The 20,171-nt window shown below is 45.2% G+C and overlaps 1 protein-coding gene across 1 annotated transcript in view; it reads left to right on the forward strand.

Moving 5' to 3' along the window:
• ZC3H18 (zinc finger CCCH-type containing 18) overlaps nt 1–20,171 on the forward strand; it is a 529,005-nt gene that overhangs the window by 125,990 nt on the left and 382,844 nt on the right. Inside the window, exon 5 of the mRNA XM_078670778.1 lies at nt 14,783–14,875. Coding sequence (XP_078526904.1) covers nt 14,783–14,875 — 93 coding nt within the window. The remainder of the gene's footprint in view (nt 1–14,782; nt 14,876–20,171) is intronic.

Here is a 20,171-nt window from a genome sequence, read left to right on the forward strand (position 1 = left end):
CACGATAAAGCCATACAGACTTAAATGGAAAAGATTCTGCATATGGTGTCAATCAGCCACTATTCACCCGATTCACGCAACACCTGAGCAGATGTTACACCTTTAAAGGTGTTTTTGGCGGCCATTTCAAGGTTCCGACAAGATGGTTCAATTCTCTCTACTCGACAAGGATAATACAACAATTCTTTAAAGGGCTATTTCGAATGTTTCCTCCTGTCCGTCGTCCTCCATCCTGGCATCTCAATGTGGTACTAGCGCAGCTCATGCTGCACCCCTTTGAGCCTATTCATAGAGTGGATTTCAAATTTCTATCCTAGAAGGTGTCTCTACTACTGGCCTTGACTTCAACTAGAAGTCAGTGACCTTCAAGCTTTCACCATAAATTCACCTTTTCTGCAGTTCACTTCCAATTCTGTGGTGCTACGCACGAATCCCAGTTTTATGCTGAAGGTGCCTTCTGACTTTCACCTCAACGAACCAGTCATTTTAAAGACATTCTTTCCTAATACGCAATCCCCTGCGGAAAGACGTTGCATACCCTTGACATCAGAAGATGTCTCAAGTTCTATTTACAAAGGACCTCTACCATTCGTAAAACAGATCAATAATTGGTTGCCTACTGAAAAATACGGCAAGGACATGCAGTGTCAAAACAGACCATAGCTCGTTGGATTTCTGCTGCTATTGACTTCTGCCATCAACAAGCTGGAAGACCTTTGCAAGCAACTCCAAGAACACACTTTACGAGGGCCGTCTCTTCCTCTACTGCTCTCTTTGCTGGTGTTTCTCTACAACAAATCTGCAGAGCAGCAACTTGGTTCAGCAGACACACTTTTATCAAGCACTACTGTTTGGACGCTGCCAGCAGTGCTGATGCGTCAGTGGGACAAGCAGTTCTCTGCAATCTTTTCAAATAAGGCGAGCCTCTGTTCTTCCCTCCTCCTCTGTACTGCTTCTCAGACGCTTACTATCATGCCTAATATAGCATTGCCCTATGGTTGCAAGCTTGCATGTCTTTATGCAGAATTATAGCATTCTTATTATGTTATTGCATATGTTTTCTATACACATGTTTATGTTACGAAAAGCATCTTCCAAGCATTATTTGGGTACTGCTATCTACTCTGATTCAGGGATGTGAATCTATGAAAGACACCCCAATACTGGAGAAGAACAATAGTTACTTACCTGTAATCTGTGGTTCTCCAGTATTGGTGTCTTTCATAGGTTCACATGCAACCTGCCCACCTCCCCTCAGAGGCTAGTTTATTCTCTTATCTCTTGGTTACACTCTTGTGCGAGAAAATCTGAGAGCCTGAGCCTCTGAGGAGAACATTCTGGTGAGTGCGGTCGCCTGATTGGCTGCAGTTTGAGTTATGTATAATGACTATGATAGTCATAGATGTCGAACTTTTTTCCTTGTAGCTTTGGGCTACTTTACTTCCTGGTTTCATGCTACCAAGGTTTTTGGTTATTATGTGCTTAATTATTGCTTTTTTATGTACCGTGGGACTCCCGCTCCGACGACGGAGAATGATTCAGGCATGTGAATTTATGAAAGACATCAATACTGGAGAACCAAAGATTACAGGTAAGTAACTATTGTTCATAGTCGACATGGCACACTTCCCAGTGTGCCATGCCTTCAATCCACTGCCTGTGGGGCCTAGGTAAGCCAGCCCTCTAGCAGGGTGTACTAGACCACAGGTAAGGGTCCAGTTGCATGAGCACTGTACCCCGACAGTGTCTAAGCCCATTCTTAGACATTGTAAGTGCAGTGGTCTGGGAGTTGGTCATTACGAACTCCACAGCTCCATAGTGGCTTTACTGAACACTGGGAAGTTTGGTAGCAAACTTCTCAGCACATTAAACCCACTCTGATGTAAAATGTACACATAGGGCAACTTAGAAATTCCCCCTTAAAAATGACCAGTCCCGGTGTGGTTCCTAAATGGCTACCTGCCATTTGCCACCGCAAGACTGGTTTCTGCACCCCTGGGTAGAGAGCCTCCGTTCTCTGGTCCCAGAAATTAAGGCCATCCTGGACTGAGGTGTCATGCCTCCTCCTCCAGGATGGGCTAGATCCAAGTGAGGGGAAGCTTCAAAGGCCTGCCGCCTTTGGAAGCTGTCCCTGCCTTTTGCTGTGCCCCACTTTGGGCGGGAGAATCTGCAGGACAACCGAGCAGGAGAGGTGTGCCCACCTATTCCAACTCCACGCCTCAGGTGGGGGAAGCGAGTTGAAGCACACATCTCAGTCCCCTCCATGGAGATGAGGGGACCCAACCAATTAGGAAAAGGCTCATGCCCCCATCCCACTGGAGCGTAGCGTAATAGGGGGTGTACTCGCCCCAGTGCCGCTGGTGGTGCAACTCAAGTGCCCAAATGGACCTTAGGGAACTTTGGTCCTAATCCCCAAATTTCTCACTCGTAAGGCGTTTATCCTTTCTCTCCCATAGGAACCAATGTTACCAGTTTGTTCTTAAAAATATTTTGTTGCGCTGAACTTTTTGTATGAAAAGAAAAGTATATTGAAAACCTGAAAAAGTCTTACCTTGTATTCTAGGATCCACAGTGGGGTATCTAGCCATGCCACCTGAGTAGTCGATGTTCCACACGGAACTGAAAAGTAATCAAAAGTAATAACTGTGTAATTTAAACTGTTTTAAAGCATATACAAACCTGTAACGATTTGCAATCCCATTCCCAGTTTCATTACCTTGTAGAGTTTTACACATGCATGTACATTTTACCTACCTGTGTCAAGTCCTGCTTGGTTCTAGAAATAAAACATAAATATACCTTTTTTTATACTTACCCAATTGTTCTGGATTCTGTCTCTGGTTGAGTTTAATCAGTCCTTCATTGAGTGAGTACAATGAATGCTTAACACACCCTCCTGATAGGCCTAACTGCTCACCCACACTACCACAAAGAGAGTTGTTAGTACTTATCTAATTTAGCCTCTGCTACACCTCTGGGGACTCCCTGGACTCTGTGCACACTATACCTTACTTTGGTATAGTATTTACAGAGCCAGCTTCCTACAAGTTGTGCCGGCCAAAAATATTTATATATGTCCGGCAAGGCAATTCCACCATCGTACCAACCTTTAGTCCTTTTTGTCAAAGCAATACGAGGGGCCTTATCATCTCACAGTAAAGCATGGACCTCACACTCTCTTTTTTTTTTTTTTAAGAGTATGGTGCGGGGGACTGAGAATGGTGTATTATATTGTACATATAAGAAAAGCGGTAGTGCCATCATTTTGAAGAGGGACGCTCTACCCAAGAGTGAAAGTGGCAGTGTTCTCCAGTGTTGGACATCACGTTTTAATCTTTGTAAGGGGCTATGTATGTTTTGCATCTAAAATAGCATGGAACCCACAGTAACCTGGATGCTGAGGCTTTGGAATCCCTCCGGCTCTATATGTGCTTCACAATCACATGGCAGGGCAGGCTCTTTCTGTAAAGGACAAATATTGCAGACTTAGACCAATTAATGGTGTGTGCACCAAATTGAGTAAATATGTGATGTATTCTATTAATGGAGAAACGCTGCGTGGCTAAGTATAGCAAAATATCATCAGCATAAATGGATATTTTGTCTTCCTCACTCTGCCCATCTCTGGCCCCGTATCAACAGATGCATCCATACCCAGGCCCGCAATGGTTCAAGGATCAGAGCAAAAATAAGTGGTGAGAGCGGGTAGTACTGCCTGGTTCCCTGCAGCAAAGGGAGGATTCAGGATGTCCGACAATTTACCACTACATGCACCTCATGCTCTGAATATAGAACTGTCAGCCAAGACAGGAACTTACAGCCAAAGCCCATGTGCTCCAGCACAGGGAAAAGGTATGGCCATTCCATTATGTCGAAGGCCATGCATGCATCCAGTGACATAACCACAGCGTTGTCTTGAATTTTATCTGGGCGACCCAGCACTCCATGTAGACGCTGCAGATTAAGAGCAGTTTTTCTGCCTGCATGAAGCCCGATTGGTCAAGATGTACTAATTTGGTTATTATCCGTAACAGTCTGGATGACAGAAGCTTTGCCAAGAACTTTGCCTCTGCATAAAGAAGTCAAATTGACCTATAGATGGCGCATTGATCCTGTGTTTTACATGGTTTATGCAGTACTACAATGGATGCTAATATTTGATCTGCCAGGGAGTACTCATTGTGCAGCTTTTTTCACACATTCATAACAGATGGGGAGTGACATCAGTAGAAATGAATTTGTAAAACTCAATTAGGAGGCCGTTCGGTCTCATCGCCTCCCCAATTGAATGTTACCAATGGCAGTTCTATCCCGTCCTTCATAAGTTCCTTCTCTAGAATGGATTGGTCATCCGCTGAGAGTGCAGTGAGAGTTAAGTTCGCTAGTAATTCACAAGTCAGTAATCGTGTTGGGATTAGCAGGGGAGTGGAGATGGGCATAATAGTCCGCAAAGACTTCCGCTATCTCTTGGGGAATGCTTTGATGTTCCCTGTCCGCCGCACAAATGTCAGCTATCCAGTGGCTAGCTCTCTCACGCTTATCCAACCATGCTAGAAATTTCCCTGCTTTATCACCTACTTCATAAATCCAATGTTGAACTGTTTTATATCTAATCTTAGCAGCCTTCGTCACTATATTCTCGCTGTTTGAGTTTCAAATGGTGTGTATTGTCTCCGTCGCGCTCAATGCTAGCTTTTTCTTTAGTACAGTGCGGTCCCGTTCCAGTTTGTCTATTGTAGCCCTATTCTCTTTATTTATAGACAATTGTATTTGCGCAGAGCTCCCCAATAACTTGTTTTCTGCAAAATAGTGCTTAGTGGTTTGGGGTAAACCCCCCCGGACCTTCTGGATCTTAAGGCTCCAGGGGCTTAACGAATATGGTGCGTCAAGTTTGGGAGCTATCAGAACTATAAATTGTCCATATTGGGGAGTTGGCTGAAATTCCTCTTGTCATATGTTGAACATCACAGAAGCAGGACATATTGTTGGCCTGCGTGAAGAGTCTATCTGAGACTGGCTACTGTGGGCACCCAATGGAAAAGTATAGCCCCATGACCCAGGATTATGTGTTCTTTGCAAGGCCCAGAGCGAGGGTGAAGTCCGCCAAGGCTGTTTGGGTGAGCGTCCCCTGCCTAGGGGAGCAAAGGTCCGCATTATCACATAGGGTTCTATTAAAGTCCACCACACAGTCTTGGTGGAACGATTAGCAGCCATCAGGTGTTCAGGGGCCAGCACTCAATTGTATGAGATACTTCCTAGAAGATAGGAAGCAATTTGTAGCCTTAGAACTTTTCAAGTCAGAACTTTTTCATCTTCCGTGTGGAGTCCTCCAGGGTTCTCCCATCAGCCCTACTCTATTTAATGGTTATGTTGACGTACTGTCACCCATAATTAAATCGTTCAGCTTTGCTCTAACTTCATACGCTGACGATACTCAGATTGTAGTGGCGGTTGCAAATCAGCCAAGTACCATCGGAAAAAATTTCATGACTGTATGACAGCGGTCAGCACCTGGATGAGCAGTAACTGCCTAAAACTGAATTCCAATAAAACAGAGGTGGTGCAGTCTGGAAATGATCCCTCTTTCTGGTTCCAGAGTTGGTGCCTGGAAGAGTTGGGCTGCTTACCTAGGTAGATTGACACTAAAAATCTGGGAGTGATTGTAGATAATAAACTCCTTTCCTAGTCAGGTGAACGCTTTAACATCATCATCCTTCTGTATTATCAGAAAGATCAAGAGGATCCTAAATTCTATTCCTCCTACTTCCCAAAAATGTTTGTTACGACAAGACTAGATTATTGAAACAACCTATACCTGAATCTACAGCAACAACACCTAAAAAACTGCAGGTGTTGCAAAATGCTGCTGCAAGATTACTTTCATGCACACCCAAGTTTATCTTGGTGAGAAAGGTCATCAAAAAACTTAATTGGTTGCAAGTGAAAAGCAGGGTAAAGTTTAAAGCACTATGCATTGCTTACAAAGCTCTACGTAACCTATGACCGTCCTATTTCTCTCAGAAGTTCAAGTGGTATGTACCCAACTGGACACTTCGATCTTACAACTCTAAATCCTTGGTAGTTCCCAAGTCTAAACAAGCATTGGCATTGCCAATAGGTCTCGCTTGTGGGATCTTATAAGTATTTAGTTTTGCAGCACAATATCCTTGTTGCACCAAGGATATTGTGCTGCAAAACTAAATACTTATAAGGTCCCACAAGCGAGACCTATTGGCTATGCCAATGCTTGTTCATTTTATTTCGCAGTAGCAGGAGGAATGTAAACAAAGCAGCCATGTCCCTTCCCCCCCAGCGCTGGTGAGGAAAGAAGACAATGATCTGAAGTGCAGCGTCCCTGAAGCGGGTGTCGTGCTGATAACATAAAAGCCGCGTGGTGTCCAAAAGTATATAAATAAACACATTTTGTGCAGTTCAAACAGCTACACACACTTCCTTTTATTTAAAAAAAAGTAATTTAGAAAATAGCTTACAACTGCAAGAGCTGCAATTAATTAACAACTGTACGCACAAGAGCAGCTGTTAAAAAAAAAAAAAAAATATTAAGAAGGGAAGCGCATGAACATGCGTACACACAAGCCTGAGGCAGACCCAAAAAGGAAATAGTGTGGACGAAGGAACATAAATTAAAACAAGACGGAATGGAAGGCAGAGAAGGGGAAGGGGGGAGGAGAAATGCGACACGGCGGGCAGGGGAGGGGGCCGAGTGGGGAGAGCGGCGAAAAAAATGTGAACAAATGCGTGCGCCGGGAAACTGAGCCATGAATAATTAGGGGAGGAGAAGCCGAGAAGCCGCAGAGCGCACGCTGGGCGAAGCCCTTTGATGTGCTGTGCGGCGGCCGTTAAAAAAAATGCAATTAGGAGGGAGGGAGGCTGATGCGCGTGCTTGTTTGCTCACGTGATTCACGTGAACTTAAACAAAACCGCAGCGCAAGAAGCCCTTGGTTTCACGAGGATTTCGAGCACTTGAATTCTCGCTCCGCTCAATGCGCTTGCGCGCATTGATAGGTCGCGAGACCTAAAAAATTATATGACTGCCTACTTGCATGGCCCAAAGCTTCAGATCACATATGGTGCCTTTTCATCACTTAATTGTGTGGAATGTGATATTGTACAGTATCTCGGTCTTGGCATAAACGTAATGCTGTACTCTGGGAATGTCGATTTTCATTTTTCATAAGAATGGTGCCAAAATATGCAAAAAGGAGAAAGACAAAACTCTTCAAACATACTCTTCACCCCTTTCCCCTAAACCCAAATCCCCCCTCCCTGCATGACTGTCCCAAAACTGCCAGTCCCTCCAGCTCTGCAGAGAACCCGTCGCCCCACCCTAACTTTAACTTTACCATTCGGGAGAGCTTGGCTTGGCAGGGATAGCTCCCGCTGCACCCCCAACACAACAGATCATCATCTTACCTATGGCCAATTGTAGATAAGAGCCCCCACATGAGGAAGCAACATTACCCGTTAACTTTAAGTCAGAGTGGAAAAAAGGTTATCATTGCATTTTCATATGCGACTAGTGGGGCACAGCAGACAGTCTGCAGGACAACTCTGTCCCAAAGTTAAATATACAGGCTATAATATGGTGGTGGGGGGGGGACCCCGGTTTTGGACATCCGCCCTAAATCATATGCGCTTGTTTGACTTAGAAATATTTGGAGAGACCCCATGGTTGTAGTTCCTTAAGAATGAGTTCCTCGACAAATAAGTCCACAGTAGGTCCCTCAGCCCGCTCAGGAACTCTCAGTATACGCACATTGTAATGGCGTGATCTACCTTCGTAGTCTTCCAGGTGAGCTTCCAGTATTTTATTGGCTGTTAACCCACTTACTTGGGTCTTAAGTTTTGAAGTTTCACGATGCAAGGATGTTCTGGAGTCCTCCACCTCCTGAACTCTTGTGCTAACGCTCCGAAGGTCTACCTGCAGCAGAGAGACTTCCATTGTGGTGGTGTCAATTCACTTTTCCAGTGTTGTGCGGACTCCAGTCGTTCGGCATGACAGGCTCTTTAGGGCACATACATTTATCCAGTCTCATCTGGGAAGTGCCCCGTTGTCCCTTGCTGCCAGTCATAGTGCGCGCAGAGTAGGACCTGTCGAGAGTGGGGAAAGCCTGGGCCCGTGCGAGTCTCACTGCCGCCTGCCAGTGGGTGTAACTTCACACTGTATGCAGCCTGTTAGTTTCACGAGCCGTGCACATCCGGTGGTTTGTAGGTATTAAGCACTCCTGCAATGTTGAAGAGTGTATGTTGAGATTCCCTCCATACAGGCTGCCACCAGCAAGTGATTTCTCTTGCAGCCCAGCAGTCAAGATTTCCAGGAGCATTGCAGTCCCCTTAATCACCAAAAGTGCCCATAGCCACAGTCACGCACCCTTCAAATATGCCAGCCTTATGTGCGGATGAAGGCTGGAAGCAATTCTCAAACGGGCTATCAGGAAACTTAATTTTTCTTTTTCACTATGTATTACCTCCTCTTGTACTCGCCAGCACCACGAGGCTGGGCGAAGGTAGCCAGGGCCAGCCACAGCAATCGGCTCCAGCCACACAACAGTGTGGGATCACTTTACTGTAGTCTAGTAGGGGATCCGGTCCCGACCACTCTCCCTCAGTATTGCCCTGCAGCCTCTGAGTGCAAACTTTTCCCCGCTTATGCTGGGTCCTTCTGTTGAGGTGCCCAGGCTGAAGGTGGCATCGCAACTTGGCTGGGATGGGGGGGGGGGGGGCGTTCCGCCGATCTTCTCACTGCTATCCACCACAGTCACAGAATCAGATGGGTGCGCTTTGCCTCACCCAGGAAGGACGCACCTCTACTCAATCTTGCCGCGGCCGAACCAGCACAGCAGCAAATGCCGCCCTCTGCGCGTGCAGTGAAGAATTGATGCTGATGTAGCACGACCACCGTGCCTCATGTTCACCAAACAGCCAACTCTGCCAGTATCGCTCGGAGCCAGCATACGTTTAGCACCACTGGTAGTCCCTGCGGCAGACTCCCGCTAAACGGTCGCAGAATGCCACCACTTGCCAGATAATGTATGGATATTCAGGGGGATTGCATTCAGGTGACAGAGCCGCTAGATCAAGCGGCCATCTTCAGCGGTTAGCCACGCCCCCTGGCCTAAGTCATTCTTGTGGCTCCAGACTGGACAAGGAGAGTGTGGTGTCCCGAGCTTCTCCAATTGAGTATGGATCCTCCGATCTGGCTGCCCCTTCAGGAGGATTTTCTGTCACAGAAGCAGGAAAGGAGCTGCCACCGGAACCTGTCAACTCTACGTTTTCTTGCCTGGAGATTGAGCAGCTACAGTTGATAGCATTCAACTTCCTCCCGAAGTTTGTAATGTTATTTTGGTAGCCTGGTGTCCCTCCACAAAGACCATGTACACCGGCCGATGGAACAAATTTGTATTACATTTTACAGAAAAGTCTTTTGGCCCTCTTTCTGCTTCCCTTTCGGATGTTTTGCTTTTTATATTGACCCTTGCCCAGCAGGGCTCTGCTGTTGGCACTCTGAAGGGGCTCCTTTCCTCCCTGTCTGCCTTCTTGAGTCCGCCAGTCCAACCCTTATTGTTCAAATCCCCCGTTGTAAATAGATTTCTCAAAGGTTTTGTACATATGTTCCCACCTTCTTCTTTCATTATGCACCAGTGGGACCTTAGTTTGTTTCTCACCTTTGTGAAGTGTGCTCTATTCAAACCTTTGCACAACTGCCGCCTACGGCTGCTTTCCATCAAATCAGCCTTTTTAGTGGCAATCACATCTGCCAGGATGGTGAGTAAATTGCAGGCTTTCTCATCCAATCTTCCTTGCCTGACAATATTCCCTGACAAATTGGTGCTTCGTACTAGGGCCTCTTTCCTCCCGAAAGTGGTAACACCGTTCCATGTGAGGCACTCTGTCACCTTGCCCACTTTCTGCTCACATCCCCATCCCTCTAAAGAAGAGTAGCGGCTCCACCGTCTGGACCCAGAAAGAGTGTTGTCGTTCTACCTTGACCGTACTAAAGAGTTTCAAGTGAACAACCAACTCTTCGTAGGGTAGGTTGGAAGGAAGAAAGGTTGTGCGGTGCAGAGGAGGACTATATCACAATGGTGTAGGGAGCTGGCTCTGTATATCCTATACCAAAGTAAGGTATATTGTGCACAGAGTCCAGGGAGTTCCCAGAGGTATAGCAGAGGCTAAATTAGACAACAGCTCTTTGTGGCAGTGTGGGCGAGCAGCTCGCCTTATCAGGAGGGTTTGTTAAGCATTTATTGTATTCATTCGAACAAGGCTGATGGCATACACTCCAAAACTGAATCCAGACCAATTGGGAAGTATAAAGTATGCTTATATTTTATTTTGTAGAACCAAGCATGTCTTGGCACAGGCAAGTAAGAAATACTTTTAAATGCAAGGCACACAGAAATGTAACTGTGAATTGTTTTGGAATCGATTACAGGTTTGTATTACTTTTGAAACAGTTCAAAATACAGTAAGATTACTTTTCAGTTACGTTGAGTACTTGAGGTGATATGCCGAGATATCGTACACTAGAGTTTGTCACTTGCAGGTAAATACGACAATTCCTAAGTTGATGCATATAAGTTTCATACAAAACATTCGCTCAAAAGATATTTTTTAGGAACAAAACTTGTAACATTGGTTCCTATAGCGAAATAGAAGTTAATTGGTTTGCAGATAAGTAGACGACCTGCATGAATGTTTTTGGGGGTTAGAACCAAGGGCCCCCCATATTCAGATAGACACTCAAATTGCACCACCAGCGGCACTAGGGCGGCCGAGTGCAGAGTGCAGGATTCCATTGTTAGGCAGTAGAGCCAAGCTCCTAGGGTTAGGTCAGGGCAAAGGGGGTCCCAGGTCAGAACTAAGTCCACACCACCACCGACGTTGGAGCGGCCGGGTCCAGGGTGCTTATGAGGGTTCGGGAGCCCAATGCAATCCTATGGAGGTTGCCTGTTTTGGATTTTGGCTGCAGGCTATGTTCAGGAAGTCTTTTGGGAGGACCCAACAGCTGGGCAGATAAGTTGGAGGGCTCAGGGACGTAGGTGCACCTCTTCTCCAGTGCGCAGGGGTGCCTTTTGAGGTCAGATTTAACCTTACCGGGCCACTCGGGGTGGGGGGGGGGGTTTCTGTGCAAAGGCTGCAGGCAACTTTGGGTAGTTCAGGAGGTGTTAACCCACGGTGGACTCGGACTCTGGAGCGCTTGCTGACCTCGTTGGGAATGGTGGGCCTCTTGGACTCTTGCCGTAGTCGACTGGTGCAGTGGTGGATTCAGGCATTGGGTTTCTTTGTCCTTAGCAGGCTTAGAGCTTTTCTTTGGAGTTTCTTTGTGAACAGACCTGCTGTTAGCAGGAAATCTGTTTTTTGTAGAAGGCAGTCAGTCCTCCTAGGGGCTCTGGAGGTTGCTGGCTGCAGGACAAGTTGACTTTTGGTGCAGGATCTCTGGAAACTGCAGCCGTGCCAGTATGGCTGAGGCCAAGTCAGTTCTGCTCTGTAGTCTCCTCTGCTGTGTGACTTCTTCCGTCCTCCTTCGTAGGTTGCAGGAATCTGCCCTCTGGCTTCAGGGCTGCCCCCTAAATAGGGCATTTAGGGGGTGTTTTAGGGGTCTCAAGGAAGCCAATGGGCTACTGACCCTAGGGTGACTACACCATTGGTGTGCTCACCCCACGGAGGGGAGTGGGCACAAGCCCTAACCCTGATTGGAGAGTTCCTGCCAACTGCAAGATGGAAGAGTGGGCTTCACCTCGCCTCCCCCATCTTAGTTAGTTAGTTAGTTAGTTACCTCTAAGGCTGGCACAATAAGTGCTGGAGGCCTTCCCATGTCTCAGTGCACATAGTACCTGTTATAAGGAACTTACATGTCCCCAGAGGGGCAAAGGTACAGTTTGGGGAAAGAACACAGGCAGTGGCAACCTGATTGGCAGGCACCCAAGGCACATCAGGTCAAAGTGTATCAGAAATACGGCAACAAGTGGGAGGGTTACTGCAACAGAAACCCACTTTCCTACAGATGTGTCATCCTTTGCATCGAAATTTGCTACACACTTGCCAAAAAGCAGCCTCCTGAAGGCTTAAGGGCTCACTCCATCAGAGCTGAGGCTGCCGCCACAGCGTTGCAAGGTGGGCTTACAATCCTGGACATTTGTCAGGCAGCAACATGGGCATTCCTGCACGTTTACCAAGCATTACTTCCTTCACAGTCAAGTCCACAGGAAAGGCCTCTTTGGCCGCTCTGTCCTGCAGGATTTTCTGGTCTTACTTGTTCGCAGTCCCTCTGTGGATGGTATTGTTTGGGTATCTAATCAGAGGTTAGGAATCTGCAGCTAGATGTCTATATCAGATGAACTAGTTAATTACCTTCGGTAACGCCTTATCTGGTTGAGACATAATCTAACCGCAGACTCCTTACAGACCTGTATATCCTCCCCACACTGTGAACAGGTTTTTAGGGTCAGAGCTCATCCCTTTCAGGTCCTTAGTTGTTCCAAAACACATCAATGTCAATGAACTTCATGCCTCCGCGCTCCTGCCGTGAAAAGTAGAGAACATAAACGGACGTCAGCTCGCCAAGGTGGTGCCTATATCAGTGATGCGTATTTCACTACGGCACTGACGACGTCATGAGGAGCCAGCTGATGCTATCTATTGACGCGCAGGGGAATTGTCGCAGAAAAATCTTCCGGATCCAGTCTGACGCCTGGAAAATTCAAAGGTAAAGAATCTGCGGCTAGATTACGTCTATACCAGAAAATGCATTACCAAAGGTAGGTAACGTGTTAGTTTGGCTACAAATCACATATTGAATAGTGGCTGGGAAGTTTGTTGTGGGTTAAAGTGTTTATTGGTGGAGTATTTTTAATAGTGGTTGTGTATATTCTCTTTTGTAACAGTCTGGGGTATTGTGTGCATGGATGTGAGCGCTGGAGAACCATTGCCCTTTATTTCATTCTACTGGGGTGTACACAATCTATTGCAGTTCTTTAGATCCTTGTCTTGGGGCATCGTTCCCCATTCTGTAGCCTAGATGCCAGTTTGGATGTGCGTTTGTGTGTGGTTGCACCATTAAGGTGGCAAGCATTTAGCCAGTTTTTAAGCTTGTAACTGTGTTGTGTGCAAGACAGCGCCATCACAAGACGCCATAATATAATAATAATATGCTCTGTCGGGGGATGTGTTAGTGTGAGCCCCATTCATAGCATATCTGAGTTCTGTCCGGGACAGATGTTATGATGTTTTTCTCAAGTGCACTGTTAGCTGCTAAACTAGGGCCAGTTATACTGATACAGGGAACCCAGGGCCCAGCCTGCTTGGCCATCCCAGGCATGTTACATACAGATACAGCGAGTCTAGGTCCTTGAAAAGAATGTCTTCTCAATTATATTCCTCATCAATAATCAGTGAATGATTGTATGATAATTTTGAGGTTCACTGATGCCCCACTTAATCTTCATGGAGAAAAGTAATTATTTGATTGGGAGGACATTTGGGAAGATTCACTGGGTGAGGGACTCGTTGACTATATTGGGTATTAGTTGAAAAGACTTCACCATAATACCCATCGCTACTGATGATGGGATAATGTCACCTTTGTTAGATGCAACATTCAGAGATAATAATGTATTGGCAGATTGCCAGTAAACGGCATATTGAATGTGAATCATTTGGGTGCTCTGCAAGTTGTAGTAGTAATCATCATGTGACATACAGTTATGCCGTTAACTTTTGTTGAACAGACACATTATTTACCTTGAGTGGCTGATTGTTGGATTGAATTAATGCAGGGCTTGATCACTTTTAAGAGTGCCCTGCTCTAATTTAAGGCCTTGCAAGTGATGGCTTTGTAGTAAGCAGCTTTTTCCTCTCTATTAAGCAGCTGTGAGTTGAGCATTCAGCCTTGGTGCCAATAGGTTTCCTTTGATCTACGTTCTTGATTTATTTTCTTTTAATCTAGCTGTACCATTGTGCAAATAGTTTGGTTTTCTCTCCGGACAGATTTAAGCAGGAAGGGCATCTGATGTAATGTGGACAGTGTGGTGGAAATTGCAGAGCAGGTTCTCTGTGTCTGTGCCAGGGTCTTATGTTGCTGCTAGGACTGCCAGTTTGTTGAAGAATGTGTTCATATGCTAACTAGTTTCCTTGATGTTAGTGCTAGTAAACATGAATACTTTCAGAAGTTTTGAGAGTGTAGGAACAGCTGTGACTTTAGAGTTTAACCTGGCTACTGTGATCCGTTTATAACAGTTCAAGATCTTTTCAAGTACAGAATTCTTGTCTGACGTTAGATGCTAAGACAGGTAGCTGTTGAACATGCAGCGGTAAATTAATAGTTTTCATGGGGCTGGTGTAACTACCATCAGTTGCCTCATGAAATTTACATGGATAATTTTGTTTCTCTGGAAGTGGCTCTAACACACCTCGGAGCAGTTGACTTGAACATTAGTAAAAATGTTCATGGTGCCTGTGTGGATCATTTTTTCATTTTATTCACATGTATTTAAAAATACTGCTTTTTCATTTACTCTGTATATTTACTAGAAAAGACAATTGGATGAGCCCACTTTTGGTAGAACCATATAAATTGTTTGGGATTTTGTATTTTGTTTAAAAATCTAGGTTATTTGTGTTTTTTGCTTGGGTGCTCTCTTTCCACTTTTGAATTAGTCATATTTGACCCCTTCACTGGCTGTTGCAATTGAGTTGAGAATTACAAAGGTTTCTCATAGTAATTTTTTTAAACTACTCTGTTCCTTTTGCCCTTTGATAGGGGACACCAGCTGCTGAGGAGCTCCTTCCAGTCCCACCACCCGAACCCCAAGCTGAGAGTGCATGGGAGCGAGGGCTTAGGCATGCAAAAGAGGTAAGGAATGCTTGAAAGTATACTGCTTGAACACTTGTGTTTATAGACATACTTTACTCATGTTTGTTGTGTATGACTCTTAATATGCTATGTTGGTGCAAGCGAGTTGTGTTGCAAAGATATAAGTGTGCAGCTTGCTTAGGGTGTGAGACCTTGTGGGAAACTTACCTCACAGAGACCTTTTTAAATCCGTTATTAAAACTACTAACCGCATTGTAGAACCATGTGCTTAACGGGAAAGAAAACAAGAAAGAGTAAGGTGGAAAGAGGAGCATAAAAATCAAGAGACAGAGGTGAAATGAGTGAAACAGAAAATTTAAAAAACTAAAAAATCTAAAATTGCAGAGCATAGGCAAATGGAGGTAAAGGATATTAGAAAAAAAACAAAAGAAAAATAATTTATAGTAAGATGGTTAAAAAGGCAGAAAGAAAAGTTGCACTAGACAGGAGGATGAAAAAAGATGATGGAAGAAAAAACAAAAAATGGATAAATAAGATGAAAATAGAGCATCAAGAAAAAAAGTTAAATTAGCAAACAAAGAGAAAGAATAATAAATCTGTTCAACACAAAGAATTGAAAGAAGACACAAAAGCAGAAAATTAGAGATTAAGACATGGTTGACTTTAGAGGTAGTGTGATTAAAGAAGATGATCAGTTAAAAACTAATAGGAGAAACTTTTTAATTGGAGAGCATCGAAAAGCCTATGAAGGAAGAGGTGATGGTGGTAAAAGTTTGATTAGTAAAAGAAATAAACTTAGCAATAGAGATACCGATTCAGGTAATGTTGAAACTGGGGAACTTGCAAGTGAGGGAAACCAAGAAATAGAATGAAATGAAATGAATGAATGAATGAAATGAAATGACAATTTATAAAGCGCGACGGTTACCCTGAGGCGTCCCAGCGCTACAAGAATTGACTGTATGTGCTAGACTTGAAGATGTGATGTACATGCCCTTACTTTCAGGTTGGTGAACTTGGTATAATGTGTCCCTCCTTGGTATATTTTGGGCATTCTGTGGTGATGGCCCATTAATAAAATGTCCCTGTCCCTGTCCCATGTCCCATAACTTTGAGCGGTACGAAAGGGGGTGGTGATGGACGGAGCATCTGAACCAATCAAACACTCACACCCAGTCAAAAGATCTGGGTTTAATCCATCACCGTTCTTTATCCCACTCTGCCACCCCAGTTCAGACATGGCTATATGCAAATCAGTCTGACCCTGTGCCTCATGGGAACAGTCCAGCCCGAACTGCCAAGCCATGCCTTCCCTGGACCGGAAACAAGCTTCCGAGGACCGGTTTCTGGCATTACAGCCGTCTTCAGTCCGGCTTGCTTGAATCCAGTGGCAAAGTGAGCAAGGGACTCACGTCTGAGCATACCCTGCCACACTTATGGCGGCCAAAAGCGGTACGAAAGGGGGTGGTGATGGACTGAGCATCTGAACCAATCAAACACTCACACCCAGTCAAAAGATCTGGGTTTAATCCATCACCGTTCTTTAGCCCACTCTGCCACCCCTGCTCAGACATGGCTATATGCAAATCAGTCTGACCCTGTGCCTCATGGGAACAGTCCAGCCCGAACTGCCAAGCCATGCCTTCCCTGGACCGGAAATAAGCTTCCGAGGACCGGTTTCTGGTCCATCAACACCCCCTTTTGTACCTCATAACTTTGAGAGCATTATAAGCATTATTGTGGCCTGGCATAATGTGGTCCTCATTGGATTATTGTAGACATTCTGGACATCATTTTGTTCATGCCTCAAATGTTTACCATTGCATTAGGTAGGTTTCATTGGGGGCGATGAACCTCACAATACACTTGTGGAGATTCAAACTTGTTTGTGGCATAATGAAAGTAATAGAATATTGGAATGTTTCATAAATGCATCTTGAGTGCAGTCTTTTTTTAGTGCGCCCGAAAATGTAAAATGGGTTCCCATAATTTGCAGACTATTTTGGGCACCCAGACCTACCAAAACCCCACATGAAAGGTAACTTTAGGAGGTGGAACGTATTTTAATTTTAATTATTCGTGGAGTGACCTTATAGAATGCATGAAAAGCTTGTCATTTTCTGACCAAATCACTGGATTATTGTGCTGTAAAATGGATCATTTAAAAATCAAACGTCATAACACTTTCCTTTAGGGAATTGCAAACAAACTTTTTTAAAAAGGGGCAGGCATCACTCACTTTCCTTACTTCCTCAGTGCGGTCAGGAAATGGGTCGAAGTGGAGCTATTTGCTTGTACTGATGAATAATTTTATTTTACATTAACAATTCTAAATTTGTTGTTTTCAAATCCTTTCATAAATACAGTTTCTCAAATGTCTCATTCTAAAACAATAGCGCAATCTGGTCTGACCTCTTTAAAATGATGAGTGCTTCTGGTACATACCTGTTATTGGTTCATCACCAATGATTTGTACAACACCAATGAAGTGTACAAACAAAGTGTTCAAAGCATTTTATTAAACAGCCGTTTATATGTAACTGTGCGTTTCAAAACCCAGGTGCAGTAATTCAGGTTGGCAAATAGCACTCACCTGAATGTGTTGCTGCTTTTCCTCCTCCCTCCTTGGTGAACATTGATAGGATCTTTTACCGAATCTTTTGATAGGCACTATCACTTTAATTGCTGAATCCTCATGAGCAGGCCTACTGTCACAAACCTTCTCTGACAATTTCATGGTGGTTTAATTTATTATACAGAAATCATCCTTTTTACTACCTCCACTTGCAGGAATGCAGACTGTCTTCTTTTCCTATTACCACTAGCTTTAAAAGGAAAACATCACCATCATGCTCTGCATGTGCACTGCGTTGGTGGATATTTCTCAGCGAATGCCCCTCGTAAGGCACGCGTATCATTTCTTGGGGCATTCCATCCAGCAAAGTCTTGCCCGCGGTCTATGAGGAACTGGCTCCTGTGATGTGACATCACTGCTCTGCTTAAGACTGTACTACATAGTTTCTAGTCTGGTTTGTTCTGCAAGCTAATACAGTGCATCTATGAGATAAAGAATTCAAAGTGTCATGAGTCAATGTGCTTTTAAAATATAAAATAATGCTTCATTCATTCTATTGCAAACACTTCATGAAGACAGAATGATAACCTAAACAATCAGCGTGAAGTGATAGGGAGAGGTTCTCCTTGGCATAGCCAAAGCCCACTCCGTATATTTTAAGGAATTGGTAACGATATGTTCGAGGCATGTGTGCGGTAAATACACATGCTTTGCATACTCATGCCATCTCGTGTTGGGTCTGGACGTTTGCAAGTTGTTTTTCTTTGAAGAAGTCTTCCCTAATCACGAGGTAAAGTGACTCCTCCTTTCGGTGATAGTGCGCATGGTCATGAACTACATGGTTTGTTTTTCAGTTTTGGACGTGTATTGCTGCGCTCCAATTCGAACACGCTCTTCGGGTTCCTCTAAATTCACAAACCTCTCTATCCTTGAAAGTATTGTTTCGTACACGTTTCCCACTTCTCCGCGTATCTTTTTGGTCCTCTGAATGTACTTTTTGAAGGAAAGCTTGGCAGGACGGCCTTCTGGCATAACCGTGTCCGATCAATGGAACGGACACGGTTCAAATTCTGCCATCAGTGCCATGCAGAGTATCCGCACACTGATTCACACAGGGTGTGGAACATGTGCTTGTCCCCGGGGCACAAAGAAGAAGTCTGCAACACATGCAGATCGTTTCAATTGAAGAAAACCTTTGAAGATCGTCTGGCTCGACATCAAGAGATGCAGCGTCAGAGCATCGAAGACACGCCGGACATCTTCGGTGAAGATTCCGGTCAAGAAGACATTGAGGCATCAGCAGCAGAGGAGGAAGAAGCATTCTCTGTGCAGGACTCCGACTCGGAGCTCGAGATAGACCTCGATGCCGAAGAACTGCCGCAGGGACATGTTGACGTGACTAGGGAAGACCCCCTTGCTCCTTCAAATCACTCCCAAAAAGCATAAGGCTTCGGCACCACCTCTGCCTTCTGGCCAAGGTTGGCATAGAGATGACGTTTCTGACGCCCCGCCTCCAGGCCTTGCACCGAAGTAGCCAGTCAAGCCTTTCGGCTCGGTACCGAGTCAGCAGAAGTCCTCGCCGGAACCGAAGTCCTCCGGTTCCAAACAGAAACCTGGCTCTGAGCCGAAATCCTCCATGCTGAAAGCCAAGCAGCCTTCGGAGCTGAAATCTTCCGTACAGAAAGACCAGCCCATGTCATCACCGTCGACGCCAGCACCAAAAATGTTGGCGCTGCAACCAAAAGATGTCCCTTTGGATCCGAATTCAGACATTACCCCACCGAAAACAGATCCCCAGCAAAAGAGACTATATATTAACCCACTGTTTAACACTCATAGACTCAATCGGGCAAAACAACCCAATAAGCACAAACAAGGCAACCAAGGAAACAGAGCCCCAAACAATTCCACCCGACAGTCCCAAAAATCACCAGACTGGCTCCCTATCTCTTGAGAAGGATAAGGAAATTGCAGGGGCAGACCAGAAGCACTCAAGAAAAGGGGGATAACTGAGCCAACTTCTAACATCCAATTGGCATTCACGGACCCCACGTCTCTGCTAAAGGAAGAAGGCAAAAGGCGCACCAGGCTTACAGAGCTGCCGGGCAGCACCAATGCACTCAACCAAGCTCAAGTTTGCTGCCTGCTTAATGATCACCAGGGCAATCTCTCTACTTTGATGCAGGACAAAGGTGGTAAAGCGGAAATCGGACGTGCTGCATCCCAAAAAATCTCAAGAGTACTGAACAGGTGGCCTTTACAACAGCGCACAAAGTAATGAAGGAGGAAACCCTTGGGCTTCTGACAGGTCCTGTTTCAACCCACTGTGCGTTAAGACCTGAGCCATCACCTGGGGCTGATAATGCCCCTTCTCATGGTGCCACATCCTTCACACTTTTCTATCCAGAGTATAAGTCCAGAGGCAACTGCAACATATTAAATCGTGGGAACATTATGAAACTGATAAAAGCCATTGGCCTGTCTAACGCTGTAACTTCGCAGGACATCACCTCAATAGAATTCTTAGCACCAAGCCAGGGTCAAACGAACGAAGCCACAAAGGTCACCTGGCGCTCGAGAGAGGCAATGAATAACATTCTAAGTCACTCGGAAACCTTCAACCAGCATCACCATACTCCCCGGCAGGGAACCAGGATACCCTCACGTTCTGCAGGAAACCCAAATCACTGAGCGCCTGCGAGCAGAACAGAAGAAGGTCTACTCTGTTCTGAGGGGAGCCCGGGACAAAACGCCCATCCC

The sequence above is a fragment of the Lissotriton helveticus genome, chromosome 12, assembly GCF_964261635.1.
Source record: "Lissotriton helveticus chromosome 12, aLisHel1.1, whole genome shotgun sequence".
Classification (NCBI taxonomy): domain Eukaryota; kingdom Metazoa; phylum Chordata; class Amphibia; order Caudata; family Salamandridae; genus Lissotriton; species Lissotriton helveticus.